At 42.3% G+C, this 27,523-nt stretch overlaps 1 protein-coding gene across 1 annotated transcript in view; it reads left to right on the plus strand.

Moving 5' to 3' along the window:
* The first annotated feature begins 4,653 nt into the window (after nt 1-4,653).
* The window catches only part of LOC127371571 (A disintegrin and metalloproteinase with thrombospondin motifs 9-like), a 46,561-nt gene continuing 23,691 nt past the window's right edge, over nt 4,654-27,523 (plus strand). Inside the window, exons 1-25 of the mRNA XM_051414442.1 lie at nt 4,654-5,036; nt 5,365-5,774; nt 7,457-7,622; nt 9,687-10,024; nt 10,698-10,781; nt 10,898-11,022; nt 11,281-11,321; nt 11,457-11,562; nt 13,336-13,482; nt 14,127-14,268; nt 14,839-14,943; nt 15,975-16,120; nt 16,565-16,746; nt 16,847-16,983; nt 17,873-17,990; nt 18,194-18,289; nt 19,500-19,666; nt 19,901-20,030; nt 21,059-21,185; nt 21,310-21,520; nt 21,645-21,809; nt 22,616-22,777; nt 23,948-24,067; nt 25,903-26,010; nt 26,092-26,259. Of these exons, the coding sequence (XP_051270402.1) occupies nt 4,940-5,036; nt 5,365-5,774; nt 7,457-7,622; nt 9,687-10,024; nt 10,698-10,781; nt 10,898-11,022; nt 11,281-11,321; nt 11,457-11,562; nt 13,336-13,482; nt 14,127-14,268; nt 14,839-14,943; nt 15,975-16,120; nt 16,565-16,746; nt 16,847-16,983; nt 17,873-17,990; nt 18,194-18,289; nt 19,500-19,666; nt 19,901-20,030; nt 21,059-21,185; nt 21,310-21,520; nt 21,645-21,809; nt 22,616-22,777; nt 23,948-24,067; nt 25,903-26,010; nt 26,092-26,259 (3,798 nt within the window). The 5' untranslated portion in view covers nt 4,654-4,939. The remainder of the gene's footprint in view (nt 5,037-5,364; nt 5,775-7,456; nt 7,623-9,686; nt 10,025-10,697; nt 10,782-10,897; nt 11,023-11,280; nt 11,322-11,456; nt 11,563-13,335; nt 13,483-14,126; nt 14,269-14,838; nt 14,944-15,974; nt 16,121-16,564; nt 16,747-16,846; nt 16,984-17,872; nt 17,991-18,193; nt 18,290-19,499; nt 19,667-19,900; nt 20,031-21,058; nt 21,186-21,309; nt 21,521-21,644; nt 21,810-22,615; nt 22,778-23,947; nt 24,068-25,902; nt 26,011-26,091; nt 26,260-27,523) is intronic.

Below are 27,523 nucleotides of genomic sequence, written 5' to 3' on the forward strand. Positions count from 1 at the left end.
CATTGCTTATCCCTTAACCTTTCATCTAGTGCCATTATCAGGTCAATTGTGATTCTTCCAATACTTTAATCACCAAACATCCCATCAGCCTCAGTTACACTTTGTGTTTAGTGGTAACTAGCAAATATTGGTATGATGTGCTACGGCATGTAGCACACTAAACTACTATGGCGAACATGGTAAATCATCAAACCTGTTAGCATTGTCACTGTGAGAATATTAGCCTGCTGATGTGGCATGTAGAGTATGTGTTATGCCCTTAATTTGCCCGGTTACAGACAGTTATTCTATCGATTACGTATTTCATTTTTCTTTTTTAACTTTTTTCTTCCACTTCAGTTAATAAAATGTTCCTCTTATAGTGTCCATCGTTTGTTCCTCATTGTGTGTTGTACAACACCACACCACAACTAGCTTCAAGTGGCTAAATGGCCTGTACATTATACAGCTCACTTTCCAATTCCCTACACATGGATATTGCCTTGTAATGAAGCCAAGTTCACCGGGCCAAGAAAGTCTGTCAGGGTGGGGGCTGAGGGGAGACAGAGTAAAACGAGAGTTTGAAAGCTCCACAATTAAAGCGGTATCTCTTTGAAATCCCTGGCCAGGCTTGGCTACTCCATTCAAGCTTTCCGCTCCCTATCGGCCTATTATCTGATCTGGAGGGGAAGTGAAGTTTACACTGCTGATAGCTGCTCTGAATGATGCTGCCTGCGCACAACTCTGATTCTTGATGACCTCAATGACCATCCACTGAGAACACACACACAAACACACACACACACACACACACACACACACACACACACACACACACACACACACACACACACACACACACTTACACACATAAACACACAGACTCACAGCTGTAGTGACTGTTCCATTGAGAAACATGGAAAAAGGCCAGTTCACTGAATGTGGTGGCCACACGCTGCAGTTAAAGGTGAGGAGTGTCTTTTTAAAGCATTCTCATCGCCCCATGTCGGCTTCATGGAGTCAAATGGCCATTCATTGAGAGACTTGAAATAGTTATTCTTAGTTTGAAATGAAAGGTGTCTGCAATACTTATACAGTGACTACGACAACACATTAAAGAGTTAATGGTCCAGTTAAAGTTGTAGTTGCTGCACATCAAAACACTACCAACTGTTTTTACTTCTCTGTGACCCCTGTGCTGTAAAAATACTTTATGGAGAGTTCTGGGAAAAGGAAATAATTGTGAATGAAAGGTTGTATTTAAAGGGGTTTGTGACCTACAACTGCCCATGTTGATGTTTTAGGTTGTACTCTGAGGAAGGATCTTCAAATAACAAGAAGAACATAGGAAGAAAACCATCTCCTGTGCAAAGGTTAGCAGATTTGGGAGTTCTTTTGTGATTGCATAGGCTATTATGAGGACCTCAAGTGTGTACAATTCATTATAACCATGGATTTTAAATGCTAACATTTCAGTGACCCCTATGATCATAGCTAATTAGTTCCATCATACTGGGAAATTAGTGCTAACTGGAGCAAAATGCAGGGTGGCCCATGGCTGTTTACTTGCTGATGTTGGTTTTGTGAACAGCAAAAGTCGTGATTATGAGAGCTGGTGTGAAATTTATTGAAATGATGTTCTCTCTAAAAAATGACTATGACTCTTTGTAACACCACAGGCCTGCACATGTAATGACCATAATGACAGAGGGGACAGAGCGTCTTGGCCTGTTTTGGCTCAGTAAGGATCCTGCGGGCAAACATCACCCTCTCTTTATATTTTTGGATACCACAGGCATTTCATATGAGGCTTTTGTTTTAGGTATGCACCTGCAAATCCAAGTTAGCCTCCTTGATGGCGGTGCATGTTGATTGCACACAACAAATGAGCTGTAAAGTCATGTGCCAGCTGTTAGCGTTTATCACCACATAAGGTCTGGGGCGGGAAACATCTACAGACGCCTGCAGTGATGTGTCTCTGAGTGGAGTGATGACATACGGGCCAACTGAGTACAACTCATGCTATAACTCAAGTTAGTTCTAGTCTTTAAAATTTTAGATAAGTTTCACTTTTTAGGAATATGTCTTTTAGGGATGACTGACAACAGATTTCAAGATACTTGTAGTGATTTTTTACATAAAACAATACCCTAAATAACTAATCCTAATAATAAGTCTCCAGATAATGTGTTATGGGTTGATGTATTGTGTATGTATGCCTTGGCTTTAATTTTATCTGAAAATGGCTTACTCTCAGTCATCTGTTGATTTATCATCATATGTTTTGGTTATGTGCTACTGCTATCATTGAGTTAAACACAAGATTACCTTTAGTAAGCAATGTTTTCTTAACTTCTTATCTATGTAGATTCATCTCATCCAGCCAAAATAATTTATCAGTTGCCTCTCATACACAATGTGTGTTTGTGTTTGAGCAGAACAATTAGTGTTTGTCCACTGGTGGTGAGTAAATGCTGTAGACTGAACTACAAGACTTTAAAGACTGAAACTGTGAAATTAGTTGCAGTCTATGTAGGAGTATATAGACAATTGCAATAAAGCTTCTGGCCACTAGTTGCAGCACTGACTGCACTACTGCTGAGCATCATTTCAGTCAGTAAGTGAGGAAAAAATCCTGTGCCATCTTTGAGTTAACATCTGTTGGTACATTAAACAATGTGACTCACCCACCTCTTTTATGTTAGTCAGCCATGTATTCATTTATTTCGGTAAACCTACTTTACGTATTTTTCTCACTTAAATTGCCCTCTGAGCCCAGTCTAACCTACAGGACTTTTCTGTTGACTTATACTGCCACCATTGAGGAAATGAATTCCTAACATCTTCATGCTATGGCAGAAGTGGACTAACACTAGGCATCTTTTAACCCAGTGGTAATGAAGTGAGATCTTTGGAAATAACCACAACAGCTGAATATACACAAAAAATTGTTAAATATTTGATTATTTTAGATGGCTATTTTATTCTATCGATTAACTGTACATTGGACAACATATTCAGATTACAAGACATCAAATAATATATTGCTGAAGTATAACCTTGATTTAGTATTTGGGATTTAGGGGCATATAGCAGTGAAATACTACTCGCCTTCCAAGCACGTAGGAGAAACTGCAGTGGCCCTGAAAGACCGCTCCCTCTGTAGATAAAAAATGGCTTATTGTAAGGTAACAAAAACATGAATTCTTATTTTCAGGTGATTATACACTAACGAAAACATACATATGAACATTCAACAGAGCCTCCTAAATGTAACACACTGGACCTTTAACTTCTATTTTCAAGAATAATCTAGAAACAGGTTTTTAAAAAACTGGGCTCATATAATCCGGGTAGTTTAATGATCCAGCTAACATGTCATGGCAGGAAAAGCACAATTAAACTTACTCACATTAATTAAGCTGCATTCCATTTAGTTGAGTCAGATCCAGCGTCCAGGTATTGTGTGTACTCACTCACTAGCCCGGCATTCTAGGACACTTGACTGGAACAGAGCTGTCATTAATAGTGTTAGTTGCACCTGTGCTTTTCCTGCCGTGATAAGTCTTAATGTCTGCTGGGAAAAGGACCTATATTCTATGGTATAACTGCATTATAGGTCATTTTATGGTGGATATTATTAGAGTTTTAGAAAATATTATAGTTATATATGAGACATAATCTTTTTTTTTTTTTTTTACATACGTAAAAAAATAATCTGTTACCATAAATGTGTACAGAGCGGAACATTATGCTGTTTAAAACCAAACTTCTCAGTGGTCTCTGGTGGACAAACTATGTAATGGCGACACTGTTTCTGAATTACCTCAAACATATTTTTGGCATTTCTGTCCTGTCCGACATATACAATGAAAGCGATATGTCTGCGATGAGCTAATATACATTTTATCAGTCTGGCTTTAATGCATTAAGCCCATTTAAAATATATAGTAGAAGAAGTTAACAGGACAAGTTGTGTGTTCTGTTTGTGTATGTGGGGTGGGAGTGGGGGTGGGAGGGGTGTATGAATGAGGCAGGAGACTGTGACTGGATACCCCTCTCTTTGATCCTCCACATTACAAAGGCACCTACAAAGGCTCCCATACAGCCTGTAGCATTGTTCTGCTGAGGAGACTATAGCTCATAAAACCATTACCATTATCCTCACACAATACCGTTTCCAGCACCTACTTAAGACCTCAAATCACTACTGTATATGGCTACGCTGCTTGCCAGTTTGCATTTTGTCACTCTGTGATCCCATGAACTTCTAAGTATACAGCCATGCCCAGATTATCTCGCTTGTGGCCCCAGGGCAGGCATTTCCTATGGGCCCCACCTCACTGTCATGGTCACCAATCTGTTCTGTGCAACTGCCCCCCCAAAAAAACCCTGATTAACCCAAAGCTATTGAAAGTACTCGAGTGTGTCAATGTCTATAATAAATAGAAATTTACAATTGAATCACCTCATATATCATGAAGTCAGTTAATTGGGGCACTTTCTGGTCACTGGGGGCCTTGAGTATGGACCCTGTATAGGCTGGCCCAAACACAGTCACTGATCATATCACATCATCCCAAGTGGACATACGCGACCACTCCTGTCACCACAGTAGCTATATAACGGGAGTGGCTTTGTAGCACAAGTGTACCTTGCCTGGCCGATCCCGCCCCTAGCAGTGGAGAAAGCTGGTGCACAGGCTTGCAACGAAGCCCATCGCAGTTTGACTGTTTGAGCAGCCCACCCCTCTCTGCAGTATGCATGTTCGCCAGGGAATCCGCGAAGCGCTCACGTCCCAGCAGTGTGTTTCACCGGCCAGAGACCATCTACTCAAGAGTCGAGGATAATAAAATTGGATGTGGCAGGCGGACCGGAGGCGGAAAGCCCGGAGTGACCGGAGGAATACAGTATTACTACAGGAATACAGGCTGCCGCTCTCCTCTGAACGTGGACAATCATGCATGTGCTCTTCTGGGGATTGGGGTTCCTACTATTCCCTGATTTCTTGAATGTGGTCGCATCTACGGGGACATTGTTTTTGAATTCAAGCACAGGTAAAGTATGCTCTGACAACCCCCCAGCATTTCCCCCCCCGCATGGAGTAATTTTCTAAAACGGAGGGCGCAGAATGAATGAGTTTTGAATTCAGCCAAGCACATGAGTTGCAGCGCTTTCTAGTACCTAAAGTTCACTGACTGATTATCATTTATATATTTATATTTCCTTGCAATGCTGAAAAAGTGATTTTTTGAGAACGGAGAAATCTATATGCAAACGATATTCTATCGATTAACAGATCTTGGCTGTTTGATTGGTACTGGTGGTATTGGGATTCTTCTTATTCCATAATTGCATTATTATTCTTCTGTCTTTATTCCCCAGTAAAAGAGGAGATCGCCGCTTATGAGATTGTGACACCGGTGCGAGTGAATGAAGCCGGTGACAAGTTTCCAACCAGTGTGCACTTCAAGAGGAAAAGACGAAGTTTGGACGAGAGCACCGGCAATACTACGGATCACTGGGCCTCGCCAAATATCCACTACAGAATATCTGCTTTCGGACAGAATTATCACCTCAACCTCACGCTGGATTCGGGATTTATCGCACCTCTCTATACTGTGACAGTACTTGGAGTACCCAGAGGAGATAACATAACGGATTTTGCAACAGATGGGGAGCTAGAGGAGGAGGAGGAGGAGGAGGAGGACACGGAGTTAAGGCACTGCTTCTATAAGGGACATGTAAATGCACAAGCAGAACATGCCGCGGTCATCAGTTTGTGCTCCGGACTGGTGAGTTTTTACGCACGGTTAGACTCGCCGTGCATGTGATGACTTTACGACCGGGTGTTTTACTTTTCCACCATGGGTATTTAGGGGCCATTATTGCTTATACAAGACTTGAAAAGCTGCCTCACCACTGCCTTAGAAAAAAAAAAAATTACAATTTTGTACTTTTGCGCAAACCTTGCGCCGAACCTGCTTTTTGTATTGATCGTGTAAATATCAAACTTAATCAGTCGCACACTATTGCGTTTTTAAACATGTTTTTTATCTGGGGAAGAATACAAAACTGCGCATGCTCCAGTGAAGAATAAAAAGTTGTATATTTTGGTCACAATTAAGTGAAGCTGAAGCTGATTTTTAAAACATTTTAAGGAACAACGTTGGGACTAAATTATTAAAGCTTTTATGTGTAGTAAGATCAGGTGCTTCCAGAGACTAAATAATTCAAACTAATGAACTATGCTGACTTGTGAGAGTCCCAAGTCCATTGCCTATGGTCAAGTTTAATGAACGCTCTACCTTACTTCCATGTCTCTCTGTGTTCTCCCGGTTGTCGGTGACGTCTTTACGCACGCCAGTATGGGTGGTACTGACGTCATCACAAATTGGTCCCACTCCAAGGCTAGCTGAAGCATGAGTTTTGGAGGGGAGCAAAAGTGCACGTTGAGTGAGGTGACAGATATGAGTAAAGGGCAAATTTGTTCCCAAATGATAAATCAAATAAACAATGCTCTGAAAGCTCCGCTCTATAGAGCGCTTTAGGGAGTTAAGCTGACATTTATGGAGCATCTTACATTATTTATTCAAGACCTCTGAGGGCACATTCATTCTAAAACAGGCAGTACTGCTGGTGGCCACAATTGCGTTTTATTTCTGTGCATCCTAAAATAATGCACTTGTTTTCTTGCAGGGAAACTCAGATGAGATTCCCTTTTGCCCTGCCAGCTCCCAGGTCAATCAAAGTGCAGTTCCTAGCACCGTTATAGGACTAGTGTCTTGCAGGAAGCTTCTCCTCTTTCCCCTGGCTGAAGAACAGTCCACCCACCTGCAAATTTTTGCACATGCACGAGAATTACATACTTCATACTTTTATTATCAGAGATTATAAATATGACTTGTGCCAAACATAATTGTGCCAAACTTGTATCAGCCCCGACGGCTGCCATGATGATTCTCCACAGCCATTGAGCAACAAGTGAAATGTGCTTGGGTTGGCATGTACCTTATCTAGAACATCGTAGACACACTAAACGTGCCATGTGAAATACACATACACATACAATAACAAGGCTTTCAGTACGCTTGCCAAGAACATACAGTCTCACTGTTTACCTGATTGGCATCGCATATCTCCCTATTATCCCTTTCCTCCTGTTTTAAGACCATTCTTACATGCATGCAAATTTATGAAAGCCCTTGGGTTTCACCATTGCTTATTTTCTTTAATGAATAGTGCATGAGTCACATTCCTGCTATAAGTGCTATAAATATTTAAGTGAAACATACATTGCATTAGAGTTGTATGGTGGCTCACTGATTTTTTAAACTATATATTCCCCATGGTCCTGTCTGTGTAGATTTTGCAAGTTCTCCCTATGTTTGCACATGTTGTTGCTGAAAAGGAATAAGCATTTACAGACGATGGATGGATGGAGAGTAACTGCTCTGCACTTTTTTCTGCTACCCAGCTTGGCACTTTCAGGTCTCCAGAAGGGGAGTATTTTGTGGAGCCCCTACACAGCTATCAAGGGGAACACTATGAAGAGGAACACACAAAACCTCATGTTGTATACAGGAAGAGTGCACCCAAGAAACAACAGACATCTGGGGAAAACTCAGCTTGTGACACTTCAGGTACGGTGTATTACACGATGGATGTGCATGCATGCAATGTACATAGACAAAGAGTCACAAATATATAAACACACATAGACAACAGAAACATTCATAGATGCAACCTCAGTGCTTCTACACACATGCGTGCAAACACAAACAAGCACATGCACAGCTACTGTATGTGCAACCAGTATTGCACATACAATAGTATACAGTAGAGCACTGAGATGCTCTGCCAATCAGCTGACTTAAATATCTGCCCCAGTCAACCATTACCCAGTGTCTTTCTCGCTAATCAGCATACTGCTGCGTCTGAGCCTGAATGAATGAATGAATGAATGAAGCATGGGCCTCCCAGGAGCTATTTGTGTAGAAAAAACAGTGTGTATGTCGTTGGCTCATTTGCATGTAGGTGGATTTGTGCGTCACTCTGTGCATGTGTTAGGTGACCTTTAAATTTGTTCCCACAGATGTAAGCAGATGTAAACACTGTGTTACCACCAAAGTCTCTGCTATCAGTTGTAACAGGAACCAATTATGTAATAATAACTGAGTTTATTGAGCAGTAATTGTAGTATGGTACTGTAGAATCAAATGAAGCTTATCTGGTTAAAACAAGCAGAGTGTGTTTGGATATTGAGGGAGATTTTGAAAGTCAAAGATTAAAACAAAGAAAATGGCTCTTAAGGGCTGGATTTTTTATTGTGAAATCTTAGACCAATGGGAAATAGAAATAAGGAAAATTATGATTGATTAAATAGCACAATATCGTCAACCATTCAGTTGTTATGTGCTGTTTATTGTGCTATAGTCATAAAATGGCACTATATCATTTGGACATTTTCTCCATGAGTGGGCCACAAACAGAAGCGTAATGACAGAATTAAAGTGAACGTTTGGTGTGAAGCTATCTGGGCTCTCATGTCGTAGCCTGCACAGTGCAGTGCCAACAGCTGCAGCACAGTAGTGACTGAGGAAGCTTTCCAACTCTCACACAGGAAAAATCATTTGGAAGTTCACCCTTGTATCATCCCATCTCAGTTTACTTGCTGAACTTCCTGTTGACTCTTGTACTTCCTCTGCCTCTTTGATAAGAAAGTTGGGTAGACCCACTGCCATGAACATGCAGTGTAAATGGTCTGATAGCAAAGTCATGCCAACTTGAAACTGTCAAATAATCAAACCTATAAGAAATAAATCTGGAAATATTTTCTCTTTGTCTGTTGAACAGCTTTCTGCAGATGTTTGGTTTAACAGTGTATATAAAAGTGTGTGTGTGCTCTCGTCCTTCATATTTTTGTGTGTGTGTGTGTGTTTCTCTTGTGGCCCATTTTGTAATACAGTATGCGTGTGTGATATCATAGCCTGGAGGAACATAAAGTTGACTTAGAGCCATTTTTGGCCAAGAATGATTCATCCTTGTACAAAGTTCCATTGTTACCTTGTAGGTTTTGAAGTAGAGCAAATTGTTCTCCTTTGATCTGAGTCGTAAATAATGTATACTGAAAGTAGATCCACTCTTATGCTGTAATCAGGCTCACTGTTATTTGGGTGGTGATGCACTGCTGGTGGTCCAGAAAGGCTGATTTGCATGTAATGATAAAACAAATTCAGCAGTTTTGCTGCCGTGTCATGATTAAAATCAGACTTAATTCCCCTCAGTGTGGAGAACATTTGCTGCTCAGCTGTTAAACTGCCTTCTTTTGGTGTGTGCACTGCAGTTTGTGCTCCATTTTTTTATGGCAGGGTGCCAGGTTTACCTAGCCTGAACTCTTTGCCCTCCTCTCTCCCCTCTTCTCAAAGAGGAGGGAGAGAGAAATAAAAGGCATTCCAGGCAGTGTTCATTTGTCAACCCACTCTTTGAGCAACAATAAACAAAGGAGAGAAAGAACATATTTTAACAATGCCCACTTGTTCATGCATCTCCACCTTTAAATACATAAACCAAAACTTTAGCTTAATTGTAAACACATTGTCACAGCAAACACTGATTCATACTTTGTTTATGACTGAATGTATTTCCCATCATCCCTCCATCTTTGAATATTTACTCATGCTCCGCTGCTCCTGACTTCTCTCCAGGACACAAACAGAGACATAAGAGACACAAGCTTAAGAAAAGACCGGTGGCTGGGGTGACCGCCGCGTCGAATGCAGCCCCTGTGGTCAGTGCTGGTATATTCAATGACGTGGAGTCACTGAGTGCTGGCCTGGCCAGCGATGCTTTGCTCAGATCAGAGAGCGGCGGTGCTAGCGCTAGACCATCAAATGATAGCAGCGGTGACTCAGGACCTCACAGGAGATCAAAGCGCTTCCTCTCCTACCCGCGCTTCGTTGAAGTCATGCTGGTGGCCGACAGCAAAATGGTGGAGCATCACGGCAGCAACCTACAGCACTACATACTCACATTAATGTCCATAGTAAGTTCTGCTCTGACAATTTGCTTCATTGATGCTAGTAGAGAATGTTTGGTGGGGAGATGGAAGTATGTTTATGTGTCTGTATACTATGCACACAGAAAGTAGCTTCAAGTGTGCATATATGTGCACTAAATATATGTACCTGTTCTCCTGTGCTGTTCGTGCTGCAAGTCAGTCAGCCAGCCTTTTGGAGGAGGGCCGTGGGAGGGAAAAGGGCAGCCTAGGGCAGGGGTAAACACCACTTTCAAACGGCCAGGGGGAAGAGAAGGCAGCTTGAGGTAGAGTCTGCCTGACAGCTTTGATGAATGTTAAAAATAAGCTCAGGTATGTCACATAGACGGCATACTCTCGGCCACTTCAAATACCAGCTTCTGCAGGCCCCTGGGGCCGACAGTCCTCAGGGGGAGGCAGAGATGACCTATATTCTGATCTTGGCAAAGGCTGCCTTCCCCACAGGGGCTCAGGCCATTTTCAACTTGATCTTCCAATCAACCAAATTCCCCGGTACTTGCTTGAAACCGCAGGCAGTCAATGATAGAGTAACCAGTAAATATGTTGTGTCACATTTCAGCTGGGTTAAATTACTGAAAATACTATAACATATTGATCCTAATATTAGCAAATATCATCAAAATGTTCAGAGGTGACTTAATGTTTTGTTTCTTGTATTCAGGTATCTTCCATCTACAAGGACCCCAGCATTGGCAACCTGATTAACATTGTAATTGTAAAGTTAGTCATAATAAACAACGAGCTGGTAAGACTGCCCGTTTGTTTTAATCTCCATACTTGCACACTTGCAACAAGTATGTGGTGTAAATACTTATCAATGAAATCATACCTTCTTATTATTTCTCTTTGTATGTTTCCCAGGATGGTCCAGTCATTTCATTTAATGCACAGACCACTTTAAAGAACTTCTGCATCTGGCAGCAGAGCCAGAACATCCTGGATGATAACCACCATTCCCATCATGACACTGCCATCCTAATCACCAGGTGCAAGAAAAATATCAAGTTGTTTGCTGTGTATGGTATATACAGGTTTTTAGGTCTTTCAAACAACCAAATAACATTGTAGTAAGTATAAATTCTTAGAGAATCAGTTCCATCAAAGGCATAGATCAAATGGGGTCCAGATGCCCGATGAATGGAGCTGCTGAAAATTAACCCAAATAATGAGGGTCCCCTGAAGGTTGGGGAAGTGTTTTGTACAGTTCCATTGACCATGACCCATTATCTGTGTCTTTACCACAGGCAGGACATCTGCAGAGCAAGGGATAAGTGTGACACCTTAGGTAGGTGGAGAAGACTTACAACCATAATCTAATATATGCTGTATGTCAAATGCTAATGATGGTGAATGGGACATTATAATGGTGGACTATAATGGTGAAAACTGAAGTGAGTCTCTTTTTTTTCCTGTTTTTAAGGACTTGCGGAGTTGGGGACGGTGTGTGATCCATACAGGAGCTGCAGCATCAGTGAGGACAATGGACTCAGCACTGCATTCACCATCGCCCATGAACTTGGCCACGTGTAAGCACAGCGTGTTTTTTACTGATTGTTTACCTAAAGTAATGTCACTCTCCTGCTACGTGAAAGTTTTGGCCTCAGTCATAACAATAAATTGCGCTTGTGTAAAATACGCATGTACAATTGCTTCTGTGCATTTCATTGAGATATTAAGATGTTGAATACAAACAAAAGAGGCCAGAGGAAAATTTAATTAAATTTAATCAAGCCTGAATACAGTTCAAGAAGTCTTAATCTCTAAAATTCTTTAATTTGCTATTAAAAATATGTAAGGTCGTATACGTATAAGTCAAACCTTCTCATCGGACCCCTCACTCTGTACTGCAATCACCTTCTTCTTTTAATGGTTCATGAAGCAGCACACTGGCAGCGAGCGATAGTTTAGCAGAGTAGCTGATGTCGAGCACATGAAACAGTAAACAGTTTCATGGAACGGTTAAAACACACTTAAAAACACTCATGGCTGTGGGTGTGTGTGTGTGTGTGTGTGTGTGTGTTTGGAACTCTGACAATGCAGCAGAGGACAAAAGCAGCAAAACGCAGTAGAGACTCTTTTTTTATTACGTGACTATGTTGGTACAAAGTTTTACTAGTGCGGTGGATAGCCTTCAGTGATTTACTCGCCAAACAAAAAACATACCTGTATTTGGCACTTTGGGACCCTGTTGGTAGAGCTTTAAAAGTCAGCAGATGGACTCCAAGGAATGTTGCATATTTGGACAGCACAACAGCCGTACATTCCTTTTCTTTTTCCCACTATTTTCTGATGCTTGTGTGTGTTTCTGATCACAGCTCCTCATTTTTGCCCACCTTTCAACTTGAGAGGAAAAAGAGAAAGAAAAGAGTCACTAAATTGGATTCTCAGAATTTAAGCAAAACCACTAGTTGTTGGCCGCTTCCCGTCAGCAAACTCTGCATTGTCCAGCGTCCTGAGTCAGCCAGAACTTGGGAGGGGTGGGGGTGTTAGCCTTCTACAGTGGAGACTGTTACCAACCGTAACCCCCCCATCATCTCTAACAAATGCTGCTTCTAACAGCCAAACAAAAGGTGTGATTGTTCAATTCCATGTTTATCCGCATCAAGCTGTGACAACCTGCTTGACGACTGCTTAGCCCCTGAGCTCAGTGTTGTATGGTACCTGTCAGGTGGGGAGCTGAGTAGCTCACAGGGAGGGCTGCGTGCAGTGTGGTGCTGTACCTGTCTACCACCAGCCGGGATCCTATTTGTTCACCCTGCAGGAGCTTGAATGCTTCTCTTATACTCACTGTGCTCGGATTTTCACATATACATTTTTCTGCTTTGTCTGGTGTCCCAATGTTACATATGCTGGTTTCCTTCCCAACCCCCCCAGACAGACAGACAATACACACGCTTTTCATTATTTTTTAACTGCAGCATTGAATGGGTTTCTCAAAGCCAATAACACAGTGACAGTAAAAATATTGAATCAATGTTTAGATTTAAAACATGTGGCCAAACAAATTAAACACAGTGAAGCACAAAAAACAACAATTTTTGTGTTTGGAGCCTCGTCTATGTCTGTTTGAGTAACAACAAATTAAAACTTTTATGTCCCAGCCAGAAGAAATATATTGGCATTTATCACCATATTACTGGTTTTTGTTACATTCATCTCAGCCAAACAGTGGCTTTACAGAGCTGTGCATCTGCATGACATGAACTGCAACAAACAGAATTATTACAAGTGAAAGTACTTCTCTTATTAATGAAACGTTTTTATGATACCTTAACTTGTTGTTCTGTTTTCTCTGCTAGGTTCAACATGCCTCATGACGACAGTAACAAGTGTAAGGAGGACGGAGTTAAGATTCAACAACATGTGATGGCTCCCACACTTAACTACAACACAAACCCTTGGATGTGGTCCAAGTGTAGCAGGAAGTACATCACAGAGTTCCTCGAGTATGTCATACTCTTTTCTTGCAACATTCATAGGGGTTAGATTATGTAGAAAATGTTTTATTTTGAACAACTGAAACAGCCTGAAATTAACAGGTCATGCAATGTAGTAAGGAAAAAGTGTACATTTTAACTTGTGAGACTTAATTTTTTCTTTTTTTTTTTTAATAATCCAAATATCCTTTGGAAATGCTCTATGTAAAAAAACTATTACAGAGATTTCACTAATATGTTGCCTTAAATATACAAACACATACACATAGTATGCATGCTTTTCTTCCTACTTTTGGCAGCAAAGGCAGAAATGCCAATAAAATGTCATCATTTCTCTTCTCTTGCAACTGACTGAGAATGAACAGGGATCTCCTACTGTAGAGTAAATGGGATAGTATCTGGAAACTATCCAAAATGCCTTTCCCTAAACCCAACCATCAAATGCTCCCCCAACCCTTGAGATCACCACCACTTACTACATATAGCTGACAGAATATAAACACGTCTGTCAACCCCTACTGTGTGTACAGTAAGGGTTCTATACATGTACAGAAAAATGACCTCTCCGGCTGTACTGAGTGTGTTTTCTGTCTGTTTGTGTCTCTTGTTTTTCCCTTTTTTCTTTAAGTCATTTTATTTTTATTTCTTAATAGCACAGGATATGGTGAGTGCTTGCTTGACGAGCCCGTTTCTAGGCCGTACAGTCTCTCGCAGCAGCTGCCTGGACGGATATACAATGTCAATAAACAGTGTGAATTGATATTTGGGCCGGGAACGCAGGTGTGCCCTTATATGGTAAGTGGAGTTGGTGTGCGTATCTAAACTGTCATGTTGCACACATGGGTCTCTGAGGGAAGCCTCTTGTGTTATGATCATGTGCTGCAGAGGTTCCCAGCTGAGTTTGCTTTATTTAACGACATACTGAAAGGTACAAGCAAACAAAAACAAATGTTATGAATATATAAGACATGATATCGCAGCACTGATAAAGTCTGTTAATGACCCCCTCAAGCACTGTGAAATAGTTTGGCTTATGTTCTCCGCCCATATAGAAAGGTCATGTAAGACACTGAGAAACACCTGGCAAATGGGATCAAACTTACTGTACGGAGTCCCCTTCTGGCATAATGTTTTATAATGTGTGATTAATTGGCTCTCTGCCTATGGGTGTCCATATTTTAACAGAGTTGTCTACAGAAAGGTTATTTAACATGACATGTGTGTTATGTTATGTCTTGCTCTGATTGTCTAACTGTTTTTTTTTCTGGAATCTCAGAGATAATACTGTTTGTGTGTGTGTGTGTGTGTGTGTGTGTGTGTGTGTGTGTGTGTGTGTGTGTGTGTGCGCGTGTGTGTGTTTCTCAGACCCAGTGTCGGAGGCTGTGGTGCACCAGTCCAGAGGGTGCCCAACGGGGCTGCAGGACCCAGCACATGCCATGGGCAGACGGCACTGACTGCTCCCTTGGAAAGGTGAGTGTCATGTGAAAATGAGGACAGATGCTAAGAGGGAGGTGCTGTTAATAAGCAAAAGCCTGGGATGAATGTGTGAAGAGGAAAAAATATGTGAAAGGACTTTAACACATTGGCTTGCCACATTTTCATCCATTACATTAGGGTTTAATACTCATATGGTTCTGGATTATGATCTGACAATTCTCACCGCATTTCCTTGTTTTGATCTTACAAATTTTCCAGTGATACAACCATAAAATTATTCACAGACGTGTTAATCCAGAGCGTAAAATGACAACAAGTTTTGGAAAACTTGCCAAAAGTGAACTCCTCCATTGACACATATGTAAACTCGAGTAATTGAAAATGGCTGCCATGTAAGTAGGTGGTGTGAAGTTGTAAATGATTAAATTATGTAGGTTTCTTCACAACTGCCTTAGTTAAGCTTTTAATTATGACTTTCTCACTAACCCCTCACTTCCTGCTGCTAAGACTAAAAACATGAAAGCCACGCACACACACACACACACACACACACACACACACACACACACACACACACACACACACACACACACACACACACACACACACGTTGAATCCTTTTCATGTTTACACCAACATCTCCTCATCCCATGCCATACCAGTGTGCACCACATTAAACACTTAAACTGCAGTCTGTTTGATAAACAGTGTAAGATTATCCTCCTGGTATAAGCTGAGGCATATTTATTGACTATGTGCGTGATGTTTTCTTGTCTTCTGTCCAGCCAGACCCAGCCGTGAAATGTCTTTTTTGGTTCCTCTTTTTCCCATTTGCTTCACTGTATAATTTCTCCCAGATTAGCATCAAAGCACGAGAGAGCAGATAGATGTGTTGCCAGTTCCATGGATAAGATTTCATGTGCTCACTCTGTCTGTTCCTCGCCCTTCTTGACCTTCTCTGTCTTACTCCTATTTTTCTTTCCCTCACTGACCTCATTCTCTCCCTCTGCTCCTATTCTTTCATTTATCTGACTTCTGTCTTTTCTGTGTATCTCTCATTGCAGCACTGCAAACACGGCCTGTGTATAGCCAAAGAGCATGACGCCACACCTGTGGAGGGGGCGTGGGGAGTTTGGAGTCCTTTTGGTACCTGTTCGAGGACATGCGGCGGGGGCATCAAGATTGCCGTGCGCGAATGCAACCGACCCGTGTGAGCAGTCCGTCTCTTTGTAGTCATGCATGCCTACTGGACCTTGTCTCCATCTTAGCTGCCAAACTCAATGTTGCATAGATCAAGCCTCCTTAAGGGAATTCTTTCCATAGCTAGTGTTCATCAAGACAGGCCGTCTGATGGCAGATCTTACAGAGTTGTTTCCTGGTAAATAAAAAGATCAGAGTCTCCTTGAAGTCATTCATCATGGTTTAAAGGACAGATATAAAAGAATGGGGTATGATGCGAATGAGTTTGAAACTGAAAACAATGCCACTGACATACTGTAGGCGTGTGATGGTGGGCAGTAAGGCGAAAAGGAAAATGGGCAATGTTTTAATCTGTAGGAGAAAAGTGGGAGGATGCTTACTAAATCTTCTACCTAAGATATTTACTAAATTCAAACAATGATTGTTCCATTCATTTCCTCAATCTTGCTTCCAGGCCAAGGAATGGAGGAATGTATTGTGTGGGACGCAGAATGAAGTTTCGTTCCTGTAACTCTGAGCCGTGCTCAAAGCAGAAGAAGGACTTCAGGGAGGAGCAATGTGCGGCTTTCGATGGCAGGCATTTCAACATCAACGGTCTACCTCCTAATGTTCGCTGGGTGCCCAAGTACAGCGGAAGTAAGAATCTTTTTTTCTGCTTGTTCCTTTTGTCAACCGTGTTTCACTCATGCATTGACATCTATTGGTATTAAGTTTTTGTCTCTGTCTCCTCTCTCAGTCCTAATGAAAGACAGGTGTAAGCTGTTCTGCAGGGTGGCAGGCAGCACGGCCTACTATCAGCTCAGGGACAGGGTTATTGATGGCACACCGTGTGGACCCGATACCAACGACATCTGTGTCCAGGGCCTGTGCCGGGTAAGGTTCTTATTAACTTTAAACATTCAGCTGCATGGTTCAAATGCATATGTGTAGTTCATTTTGTTATCATGGCTATAGCTTCTTACAGTGACCATTCTTGCACAGTTACTGTGTGGAGCAGATATAATCATTTCTATATTTTTAGACGATTTCCATCCTTTGCCAAACCAGACTGTTTGTTGCCTCAAACCTGTGACAGATTGAGTTTTAGTTTGAAAGCTTGATTACTAACATACTATACACATCAATATTCTGCTTGAAAGAAGCAGTGGGTTGTTCTGTGTACACTTGAAACCACACACAGTGTTTTGGTTAGATTGTGGTTCAGTAAGTTGCCTTCCTGGCCTTGGCAAGTGGATTTTGATCCATGCTGTGGCATTAAAGCTAAGCTCTTCATCCCTTCATAGAAAATCAAAGATGTCTCTTGCTATAACCAATTACAAGCAGACCAGCTCATGTCATTTCCAGTGTGGTTTCTGAAGGAAATGTATTTCAGATGGGTGTCAGTGATATGGATACAACTCAAAGTTTTTATGCAACTATTTTAAGGGTCACTGGGTTTGATTCTTTCTTTCATGATCTGCATTTCATCAGTAAATAAACAAGTAATGGCCAAGCAGAAGACATGTTAACATTGCTATGTTGAATTCCTGCCAAGTAACTGGAATTAAAGAGTGTTGGCTGAAGAAAGTCTTTATTTTCTTCTGAAAAAATCAGTCTGATCCCTGTTTACACACATCCTTTATCCTCCATCCTCTCATGCTTTTAGAACTTCTCTTCCACTTTCTCTCATTTGTACCTTTTTCCTGCTACCTTTTATTTTAATCCAGGCATTTCCTTATTTTATTTTTGCTTTATCCCTCCCATATACCTATTTACTGAGCAGCAAGCCGGCTGTGACCATGTATTGAACTCTAAAGCCAGGAGGGACAAGTGTGGTGTGTGCGGAGGTGACAACTCTTCCTGCAAAACTGTGGCAGGCACCTTCAACATTGTCCGCTATGGTGAGCTACAGCCTCTTTCATTATAGTATCATTTCACTTTCAGTGAGTATAAACGTCAGCAGCTCATGTTATATTGCATCAACATATTTTTACATGTACTTAGTCGCCAGACTGAATAGCACTAAGGGAATGGCTCATTTGTCAGCGTAAGCACAGAACTCACTATACTAATGATCTAAACCCACTATTGATGTCATTTGCAGGCTATAATGAAGTTGTGCGAATACCCAGTGGTGCTACAAATATAGATGTGCGTCAACACAGCTACTCAGGGAAACCGGAGGATGACAACTACCTCGGTAAGACATCCAACATTTTGTTTAAAATAAACTACTGTTAATATTTTCATTGTATTTCTACATTTGAGTTAATACAGTTTTCACTCATTTCAGAAGCAATGTGTGGTTGAAGGCGTCTACTTTGGCCTGCATGTTTTGTTTTGTCTGTGTGCCTGACCGTCTATGTGAATGACGGTGTTCAGCTTTAAGTGTAAAGTCATGTACTGAAGACCTGAGGTCTTGGCATATAGTGTGCATGCTAACATGTTAATGAGCCAGAACTAGGCCTGTGGGTACCATTCCTGCAAGGTCAGTTGGTTTATAAGCATTTGGGTCTCGAGCGTGTAAATGTGCTGGTATATATTTTCTTTGGTTCTACAAATGTGTGTCTTTCTGTACCATATGCCTGTCTGTCAGCCTGGATATGGCTGCTTTGTCTGCTTTTAGTGTACATGTCTTGTTGGCACAAGCGTGCTAATACCTGAGCTCAGATAGCCCTCTGGCTACCATTCCATCAAGGTCAACAAGTGTGGGTCTGCATGTGTGGTGTGTAAATGTCTGCATATTGCTGTTGTCATTGTTGTGTGTGTTTTGTTATGAGTGTGTGTGTGTGTGTGTGTGTGTGTGTGTGTGTGTGTGTGTGTTTGCCTGTATGCTTGATTATATGTCAGCGTGCAAACTTTTGAACATGGTTTTTCAGTTCAGTCATCCTTTTATTGCATGTGTGTATTTATATGTATTTGTTTATTGGCACAGTCATTAGGGGCCCAAAGTGGAGATGATTTTGCCGGAATGCTCTCCGCGGTCATATTAGTGTAATGTGTGAAATGACGAGGAAAGTAAAGGCAGGAAATTAGCTCCATAATCGCATTAGGGTGAATGAGTGCAGCAGACTGGCTGTTGAGCAGAACAGGACGCCCCTGGATGGGACTTCTCCAGGAATGGAGGATTATTTTACCCCATAAGGCTTTACTGCTGCCTACTGCATGTGCTTTACTGCAAATGAAAACATTAGCCACAGTGTTACTGAACTGCACATGCAAAAGCAAGATTTCTTCTTTTTCTTTTCTTCTGTAGCTAGTTAGTGTCATAAGAACAATAACTTTCTGCAGTTGTCTTGTGCCAATTAAGCAAAGATAGTTTGAACTTAAATCGAGTATGGCTCATTCTGGCTCTATGTGTCAGTGGGATCAAGCACAGTGAGTGAGTGTTGTTTTCTGTCTCCCTGCAGCCATATCAAATAGCCGTGGAGAGTTCCTGCTTAATGGAGAGTTTGTGGTCAGCATGTTCAAAAGGGAAATCAAAGTAGGAAGTGCTGTCATCGAATACAGTGGTTCTGACCATGTCATTGAGAGAATCAACTGTACTGACCGCATCGAGGAGGAGATCATTGTCCAGGTAAACCTGTCCTTGCAGGTGAAGCAAAACTAAACTGGTTTAGAAGCAGTGGCGTGAGTGAAACTTGTGCCACTCGCACTCTTTCAATGCAGGAACTTAAATGCTTCTACAGGGATGACTTCCAAAAGTTTCTACTTTTACCTTTGAAAGTATGTGGACAATCCATAATGTTAAAAACCCATATTCTGACTGTATTATAATGCATTGCCATCACATTGCCTGCATTTTCCCCAGGTGCTGTCTGTGGGGAACCTTTACAACCCAGATGTCAGGTACTCTTTTAACATCCCCATAGAGGACAAACCTCAGCAGTTCTTCTGGGATGCCTATGGGCCCTGGCAGGAGTGCAGTCGCCTGTGCCAAGGTGAGTGGGAGGCACAAGAGCTTGGCACAGTGAGGTGATGGGAGTGGTCAGTGATAAATGGTGTGGTGAGCGTAAAGATGAGTTGGAACAGGGAGAGGAGACGTGGGAACCACTGAGCCAGAGGCATAGGAGAGAGAGGATTGTCTGGCTAAACTTGACAGGTTCATGTTAGACATATAGGTTTGGAACAAGTGATAAAAGTTAGAGTTCATAGTATGCTGCTGTGGCAGGTTACCTTCTTTGGCATGACTCTAGATATGTCGGAGTATGTGGGCGTGCAGAGGCGGATTGCAGGTAAACTCGAAAACCTGTTATGTTATGACTTGCTTTTTCTCAGAGTTTCTTTCTCTACTGTTTGACACTGTTCTGCTTAAACAACCAACAGTAAATTCCAAAGTGAAACCAATGAATTCACACAGCAGGATAAACAGCAAACATGTAATGCCCTCAGTGGCTTTTGATTTTTTTCGATTTATACAGCTTTTTTTGGCAGTCTGGGACACACTAAGCTCTCACAGCACTGAGCTGCAAAACTTGGTAACATGAGGTACTGATAGAGACTCTATTTCCTGGAGCCACATGAGGTTTAAATCTCTCTCCCCTACTGTATAGTTTGTGCACTGTGATTCAGTGCAGAGATGACAACACAAGACCCAAGGTGAAGCACACACACATTGCTGCCGGTATTCGTTGTGACCCTACGATGATCTATATTGTACTCGGGCAAGCTGTTGTGTCGACTCAGTTAACTACTTGCAGGATCTTACAGAAGCTGAGGTCAGGCAGTGGAAGGTAGTGGATTTTAATTTACGGGTGAAGTTATGAAACCCTAGATTGTAACAGTAGTCGTGAATTTTGCACACATGTCTTTCTCATCAAAGAACAACATACAAAGGGAGCAAAATAAGTTCTCTTTATTTAAAAGCGGCTTTTAGCCTAAATATTTTGTTTACTTTGGAACTATAAGAGAGACTTTTGACTTTTTAAATATACCTGCTGTCCAAACTTACATCATTGTGTCTTCATAGGAGAGCGCAAGCGGAAGATTCTCTGTAGTAGAGAGTCAGACAGGGTGGTGGTGTCAGACCAGAGGTGTCACGGTGCAGCTAGACCTGCTGTCATCACTGAGCCATGCAACACTGAATGTGAACTCAGGTTTGTACCAGTTAAATCAACTTTTAGTACCTATATGAACTGATTCATGTAGGTACTAAAAGTCTTTCTTCACTCAGTCACTTAAAAACACTGACAAGGATTTGCTCTATCACCCTTGATGCAGGTGGCATGTGGCTCGTAAGAGTGAGTGCACAGCCCAGTGTGGCCTGGGATATCGTACCCTGGAGATATACTGCGCCAAAATCAGCCGTACAGATGGCAAGACCCAGAAGGTTGACGACCGCTACTGTAGCGGTCAGCACAAACCTGATGATAAGGAAGGTTGCCATGGGGACTGTAACCCGGGTGGCTGGGAGTACTCGCCTTGGTCAGAGGTAAGATTGTTGTAGTAAGCGTGGGGAGTTTGTATGTGAGCATAATCCAGATGTTTTGTCAAAGTTTATCATGGGTTGTATATATGTGTTTACACTTGCTGATGTTCAAACATTTGTACCACAGTGCTCCAAGAGCTGTGGTGGGGGCACCCGCCGTAGAGGGGCAGTGTGTCGAAAGGCAGCCGAGGCTGGTGGTGATGAAAGCAAATGCAGTCAAAGGGACAAGCTGACCGTCCAACCCTGCAATGAATTCCTCTGTCCACAATGGAAGACTGGCGACTGGTCTGAGGTCAGTTCAGCTCTAATTGGATTTTCTTTACCCTTAGAGGAAGACCAGTCCGATATTTACTGGACAGATACGGTGTTCCATATAAGGGAAGTAAATTGATTGAGGAGATTATAGCGAAAACATGTATAAATATTTCCTCTTTAATTTGCAATCATATACACAGAAAACATTGCAAGGAATGATGACCATGTCATATATGAGCTTCAATTGTGGTATACAGTGACATAAGGCTTGGAGATTTATCTGTGAAGAAGACCTCCCAGTGCTTATGTAGCCGAGTTTAGTCAATGTATAGAGAAACAGACTATGCTGTAAATACTGTAGTTTTAAGCCAGGAGTGATCTGGGTCAAATATAAAATCCCAGTGTTGATTGTGCATGTCTCAGCTTTGGGAGAGTCACTCCCTCCTTCCACTGTAGTGAGTGTTGGGAAATCTGTGATTGCAGGGTAAGATCGTACTTAACTACTGTACAGTTTACACATTGTAGAGCGAGGTGCTTGCAAAGCTTTGGGCTGCATTCCAGGAATATTTCAAATCTCCCATGTGGTGCTGCTAAATACAAACACCTACACTGCACTGTATACATATGCACTGTACTCACACATAAATAAACACTCTTGCCCTGTCTTTTGGTCCCTTCCAACCGCCATTTGTTCTGTAATCTGCATATCCTGCTTTCCACGACACCAAGTGATCTTCCTCTGTCATGAACTGGAATTCCAGCAAACTCAATGCCTGGTAACAACCAGTGCTAATGTAATATTTTGTATTTATATCTATCGCTGATGAAATATTCTCCTTCCAGTGCCTCGTTACGTGTGGGAAAGGCTATAAACACCGTCAGACCTGGTGCCAGTTTGGTGAGGACCGTTTAGACGACGGCTTTTGTGGCTCATCTAAACCTGAGTCTGTGCAGACGTGCCAGCAGCAGGAGTGTGCCTCTTGGCAGGTCGGACCTTGGGGACAGGTGAGTGTTAATAGTGTATAGTGTACACTAGACTTTGTTCAAACACAAAACACAAATGATCAAAAGAGTAATTTGTGGGGAAAGAAGTAAGGTGCTGATGCAGTGCAAGCATCCCTACATAATGTGGTAAATAATCAATTTATGTTCCAGCACAGGTGAAACAGCAGATCACTAAATTTAGTCTGTGATTGGAAATTGCACTGTTAGCTTTATAGAAACATAAAATTTGCCAGTTGACTGCATGAGATACAACAATCTGAATCATGTACATGTACATGTATTGTTCATCTGTGCTTTATATGAGTCTTCATATCAGAAAACAAAGTGCTGTTTTATTTCAATGGTATTTAGGGGCTACTCCAGACAGCTTGATAAACAGTCACTGCTTTCATATATAGTAATATAGAAGTCTACCCAGTTGATGGGAAGCAGCACAGAGGCTGACATTTACAATTACTGTTGCTTCTCTGATGAATTCTCTCCAGATGTAGACCAAGGGGAGGACAGATAAGCTAAGCTCATCATTTAGCACTGTCCCCTTTTCTCTCGCCTGTTTAGACACAGAGCACATCCTGCCAAAATAAATATACAAAAGCTATGGATGATCTAGGCATGTTCTTTTACAACAGCATCATATAGGGTTATGCATACAACATATAGTGTCTGTGTGTGTCTGTGTTTGCAGGCTCAGTCTCATTCGTGTGTGTGCACAGAGAACTGAAAAAATGTGAGATATTTTTGTGCCCCCCATCAGGGGATGTGCGCACGTTAAGGTATATTTGAAGTCATTTAATGAAGCGTGGTCAAATGGTAGTTGAAGTTGCCGCCACACAAGTTTGACCCTGTTTTATTGGAGGCAGTGAGGCAGAAGAAAGAGTGGGGTAGTACCCTCTGACTTGGCTACAGTGGAAAAAAGACAAGCGCAATGTATATGAAAATGGTTCCTCCTGTATTTGATCTGTATTTGGATCTTAGTAAGTGTGTGAGGGGAGCAGAGTGATAATATAAGCCTTTTTATGTGCTAAGGTGGGTTTACAGTTTTTTTATTTATTTGTGTGTTCAGATGAACCGTCTGCTTTTTTGCTTGCCTTCTTTGTCTTTTTCTTCGTTTTCTCTTTGGCTCACAGTAATGCAACCCACCCCCACCTTTTTTTCCCTCTTTGAACCCAGTGCACTACCTCGTGTGGGCCAGGCTACCAGATGCGAGCAGTGAAGTGTGTGGTTGGCTCTTATGGTGCTGTTATGGATGACACTGAATGTAATGCTGCCACACGACCCACTGATACCCAGGTAAGGAGGACTTCCTTCCTTGCATCTCTCTCTCTCTCTCTCTCTCTCTCTCTCTCTCTGTCTCTCTCTCTGTCCAGTGTCTTTCTTTTACTTCGCTCAACTGCTCACAACCTCTCTATCTCTTCCTCACTGTGAGAGCAACAGTTGTTCCACGGTTGAGTCTCAAACCTATTCATACTGTGAGAGAAGGAAGCATCCATGTTCATGCACACTGACAAACACACACATTTCAATTCCACCTGGTCTCAATAAAGCTATGTTGTCTGATCTAGTCTGGTTTAGAGGGAAAGACAGAAGGGAAGGTTATACCGGCCTCACTAACCCCACATAGAGACACACAACTCTCTGACAGAATCCCCTAAAGAAAGCCCAGATGTTGAAAGATGACCTTACAGTGTTAGTCTTCAGAATACTTTTATCTTCATTATGTAAGAGACACAAAAGGCAGAACTCATGTTTGTCTTTACGTGTATTTACTCACCTTCCCAATGCCGTCATCCCTTAGTTGTGACAGCTGATCTTTGACTCTTGACCCTTGACTACAGATCTAAACAAATCGTAATTTACAGAAATCTAGTTAGATTCAATGGACGTTCTTCAAATGACCAATTACTAATATTTAAAGCTGGCTAGTTAAAAAGCGATGCATAATTTTCTAATATTTTAATATCTCCTCTATTCAGAAAGTATTTCATTCACTTAGGTTTAGATGTGGAATTGTTTGTGTTGTCTAAATTTGTATATGTTTTTAAGTGTGCCACACACAAAGAGACTCAGAAGTACCAAATAAAGCTATTTTGAGCTGAATAAGAGTTGTGTTTGTTTAGCGTGGGGCGTAAACCCATTTCAGAGGGCTGAGCATGCACACTCAGGATGAGGCCCCCCTCTAGTCGCAGTGGCTCTTAATTCCGGTGCCTGGGCCGGCAGAGCCAGTGACCCTGAAGCAGTCGCCCCACCTTGTTGTGATTCTAACCAGCCAGCCATGAAGTGGGCCACCATGCTGCCAGTCCCACCACCACCAGCCACCAAGCAGGGCTTAGAAAAAGAGGGACAGAAAGGTGGATGGAGGTCTGAGTACAAGGAGGAGAGAGGTGGAGGCAAGGGATGCCTTGCTCGAGATTTCCACACACAGTTTGGATGTAGGATCAGCAGTTAATGTAACAGTTATATCACTGCTTGGGCCTATTATATAATTTGTAAAAGCCATACACCATCACAAAATCTGTCATATTTATCAGTTTGTACAGTTTGTAAAATGTGAGTCTGACAGGAAGTGTGCGTAGAACTACCTTAAGCACTGACTTCAAGAGTATTTGCTTCCGTTAGGAGGAGTGTGGAATGTGGAGCCTGCTCAGAGCCTGTGCAACCTGATTAAGGCCCTCATTCCTAGAGACTGGGGGTCAGAGGGCACCAGAGGGCATGGGGGAAAAAAGAGGAAGGGGCGGAAGGTGAGGGACAAGGGGGTGGATTAGGGGTGGAGTTTACAACCACGCCAGCATGGGCATTGGAGCCCTGAATACCACTCCACTATGACCTGTTATGACAGGGATCAGGGCTTTATGCTGAGTGGCTTACTGCCACAATCCATAGTTTGAACTGAGGGGGGGACCTTGTTAATGTTGTTTTGGTAAGGTGGGGGAGAGAGTTGATGGGAAACACAACTACTCTCAAACATAGAGCTGAAGGAATATAGTTTAAGTAGTTAATGACTGCCCCATGTCAGAGGAGCTATCTCTGATATTCATGGTATTTCGTGGTCAGGGACAGATGTTGTTACAGTATATTCATTTTGTTAATCACTGCATGAATGGGTGTATGTGTCCTCCCTTCCACAGGACTGTGAACTGGCCCAGTGTCCCAGCAGCCACCCTGTTCCCCCAGGGACCAAAGTCCCCTCTCACCAGGGCCACAAAACTCAGTGGCGGTTTGGTTCCTGGACCCAGGTTGGTTGTTCTGCCACACCTTCAACCTGTGTGCCTTTTTGTTGGTTTCCAGCTTATTAACCTCTCTCCTCTGCACCACAGTGTAGTGCCAGCTGTGGCAAAGGGACCCGGATGCGCTACGTGAGTTGCCGTGACAACCAGGGTGGTGTGGCAGATGAGTCGGCGTGCGCGCACCTACCGAAGCCACCTGCCAGAGAAGTGTGCTCAGTAGTGGCCTGTGGACAGTGGAAAGTGCTGGAATGGACAGTGGTAAGAACCCCCCCCCCTTCATTATTATGTATCAGACCCAGTTGGCACACATTATCTCAAAATTACAGTGTTAAGCAGCTGCACCTAAATTTATGTAAGCTCACCATATTTGTGGAGGTAAGTCTGAAATAAGTGGAAATTTGGAAAATAGTTTTTCTGCATTTTCCATCAGGTCTGCATCTCATTATGCTGAGAGACAGCACTGTTGATTAACCAAAATAATGTGTCATCAATATTGCGCTCCAGATGTTTTTCTTCCAGCAAGGTTTGTTTATTTCACTTTACTCCAGATGATTTTCACCCTACACTCACAATTAGTGTCTGCACACGCTATGTAGATATGTGAGCAAAGATGTGGAGACAGGGTGGCAGCTGGGAGACAAGTGTGTATCAAGGTCTGGAGGAGGGCTGGAATGAGGCTAGAGACGGAGTGTGTATCTGTGTGAGAGAGAGCCAGAGAGTGAATTTGAGTGAGGCACAAGTTTCTGGAGCTGGGAGATGCAAGGGGCTGCAGTGAGGGGCTCCAGTCTTGTTTACAGATGTTTCTCATCAGAGTCCTGGTGATACAGTACAGCCAGACTGCAGGTCTGGTCACCATACACACACCCACACACACACACACACACACACACACACACACACACACACACACACACACACACACACACACACACACACACACACACACACACATCCATGCACACCCACACATGTACCACCAAGCCAAAGACACTCATTGAACCCCCCAAAGAAAATAGTTCATCCCAAGGCCAAAAAAGATTTCAGAGCCCTATTCCAGCCACACACACACACATACACACCCACACTTTCTAACGTGAAGCAAAATAGCCTTCTTAATCTTGTAGTGACAGACCACTCCAATATGACAGAGGTTTGTTATTGTTCTCATGGCATGTAGAGCCTACATAATGTTATCCAACAGCCTCATTTAGTATCACATCATGTACATTGACATATTGTATGTAAAACCTTACAGTATCTAAAATCATGTGAAATCCATAACATGGTGACAGAGCAGTGTAAACTTCTGGACAGTGTAATCCCAGGCAGGGTTTTAAAGTTGACAGCTGTTACAGAAGAATAATAGATCACTTTATGCAAGACAGAAAGTAGACTCTGCTGTGGAGGAGCTGAGTGAGATGCCATTAGTGCTTGGTGTGCGCTGCCTTGCGTTATTTTTCTGAAAAGAAAGATGTGTACTTGGTATCTTTAAAGATTTACTGCATGGTCAGCCAGGGCCATT

Source organism: Dicentrarchus labrax, unplaced genomic scaffold (genome assembly GCF_905237075.1).
Source record: "Dicentrarchus labrax unplaced genomic scaffold, dlabrax2021, whole genome shotgun sequence".
NCBI lineage: Eukaryota > Metazoa > Chordata > Actinopteri > Moronidae > Dicentrarchus > Dicentrarchus labrax.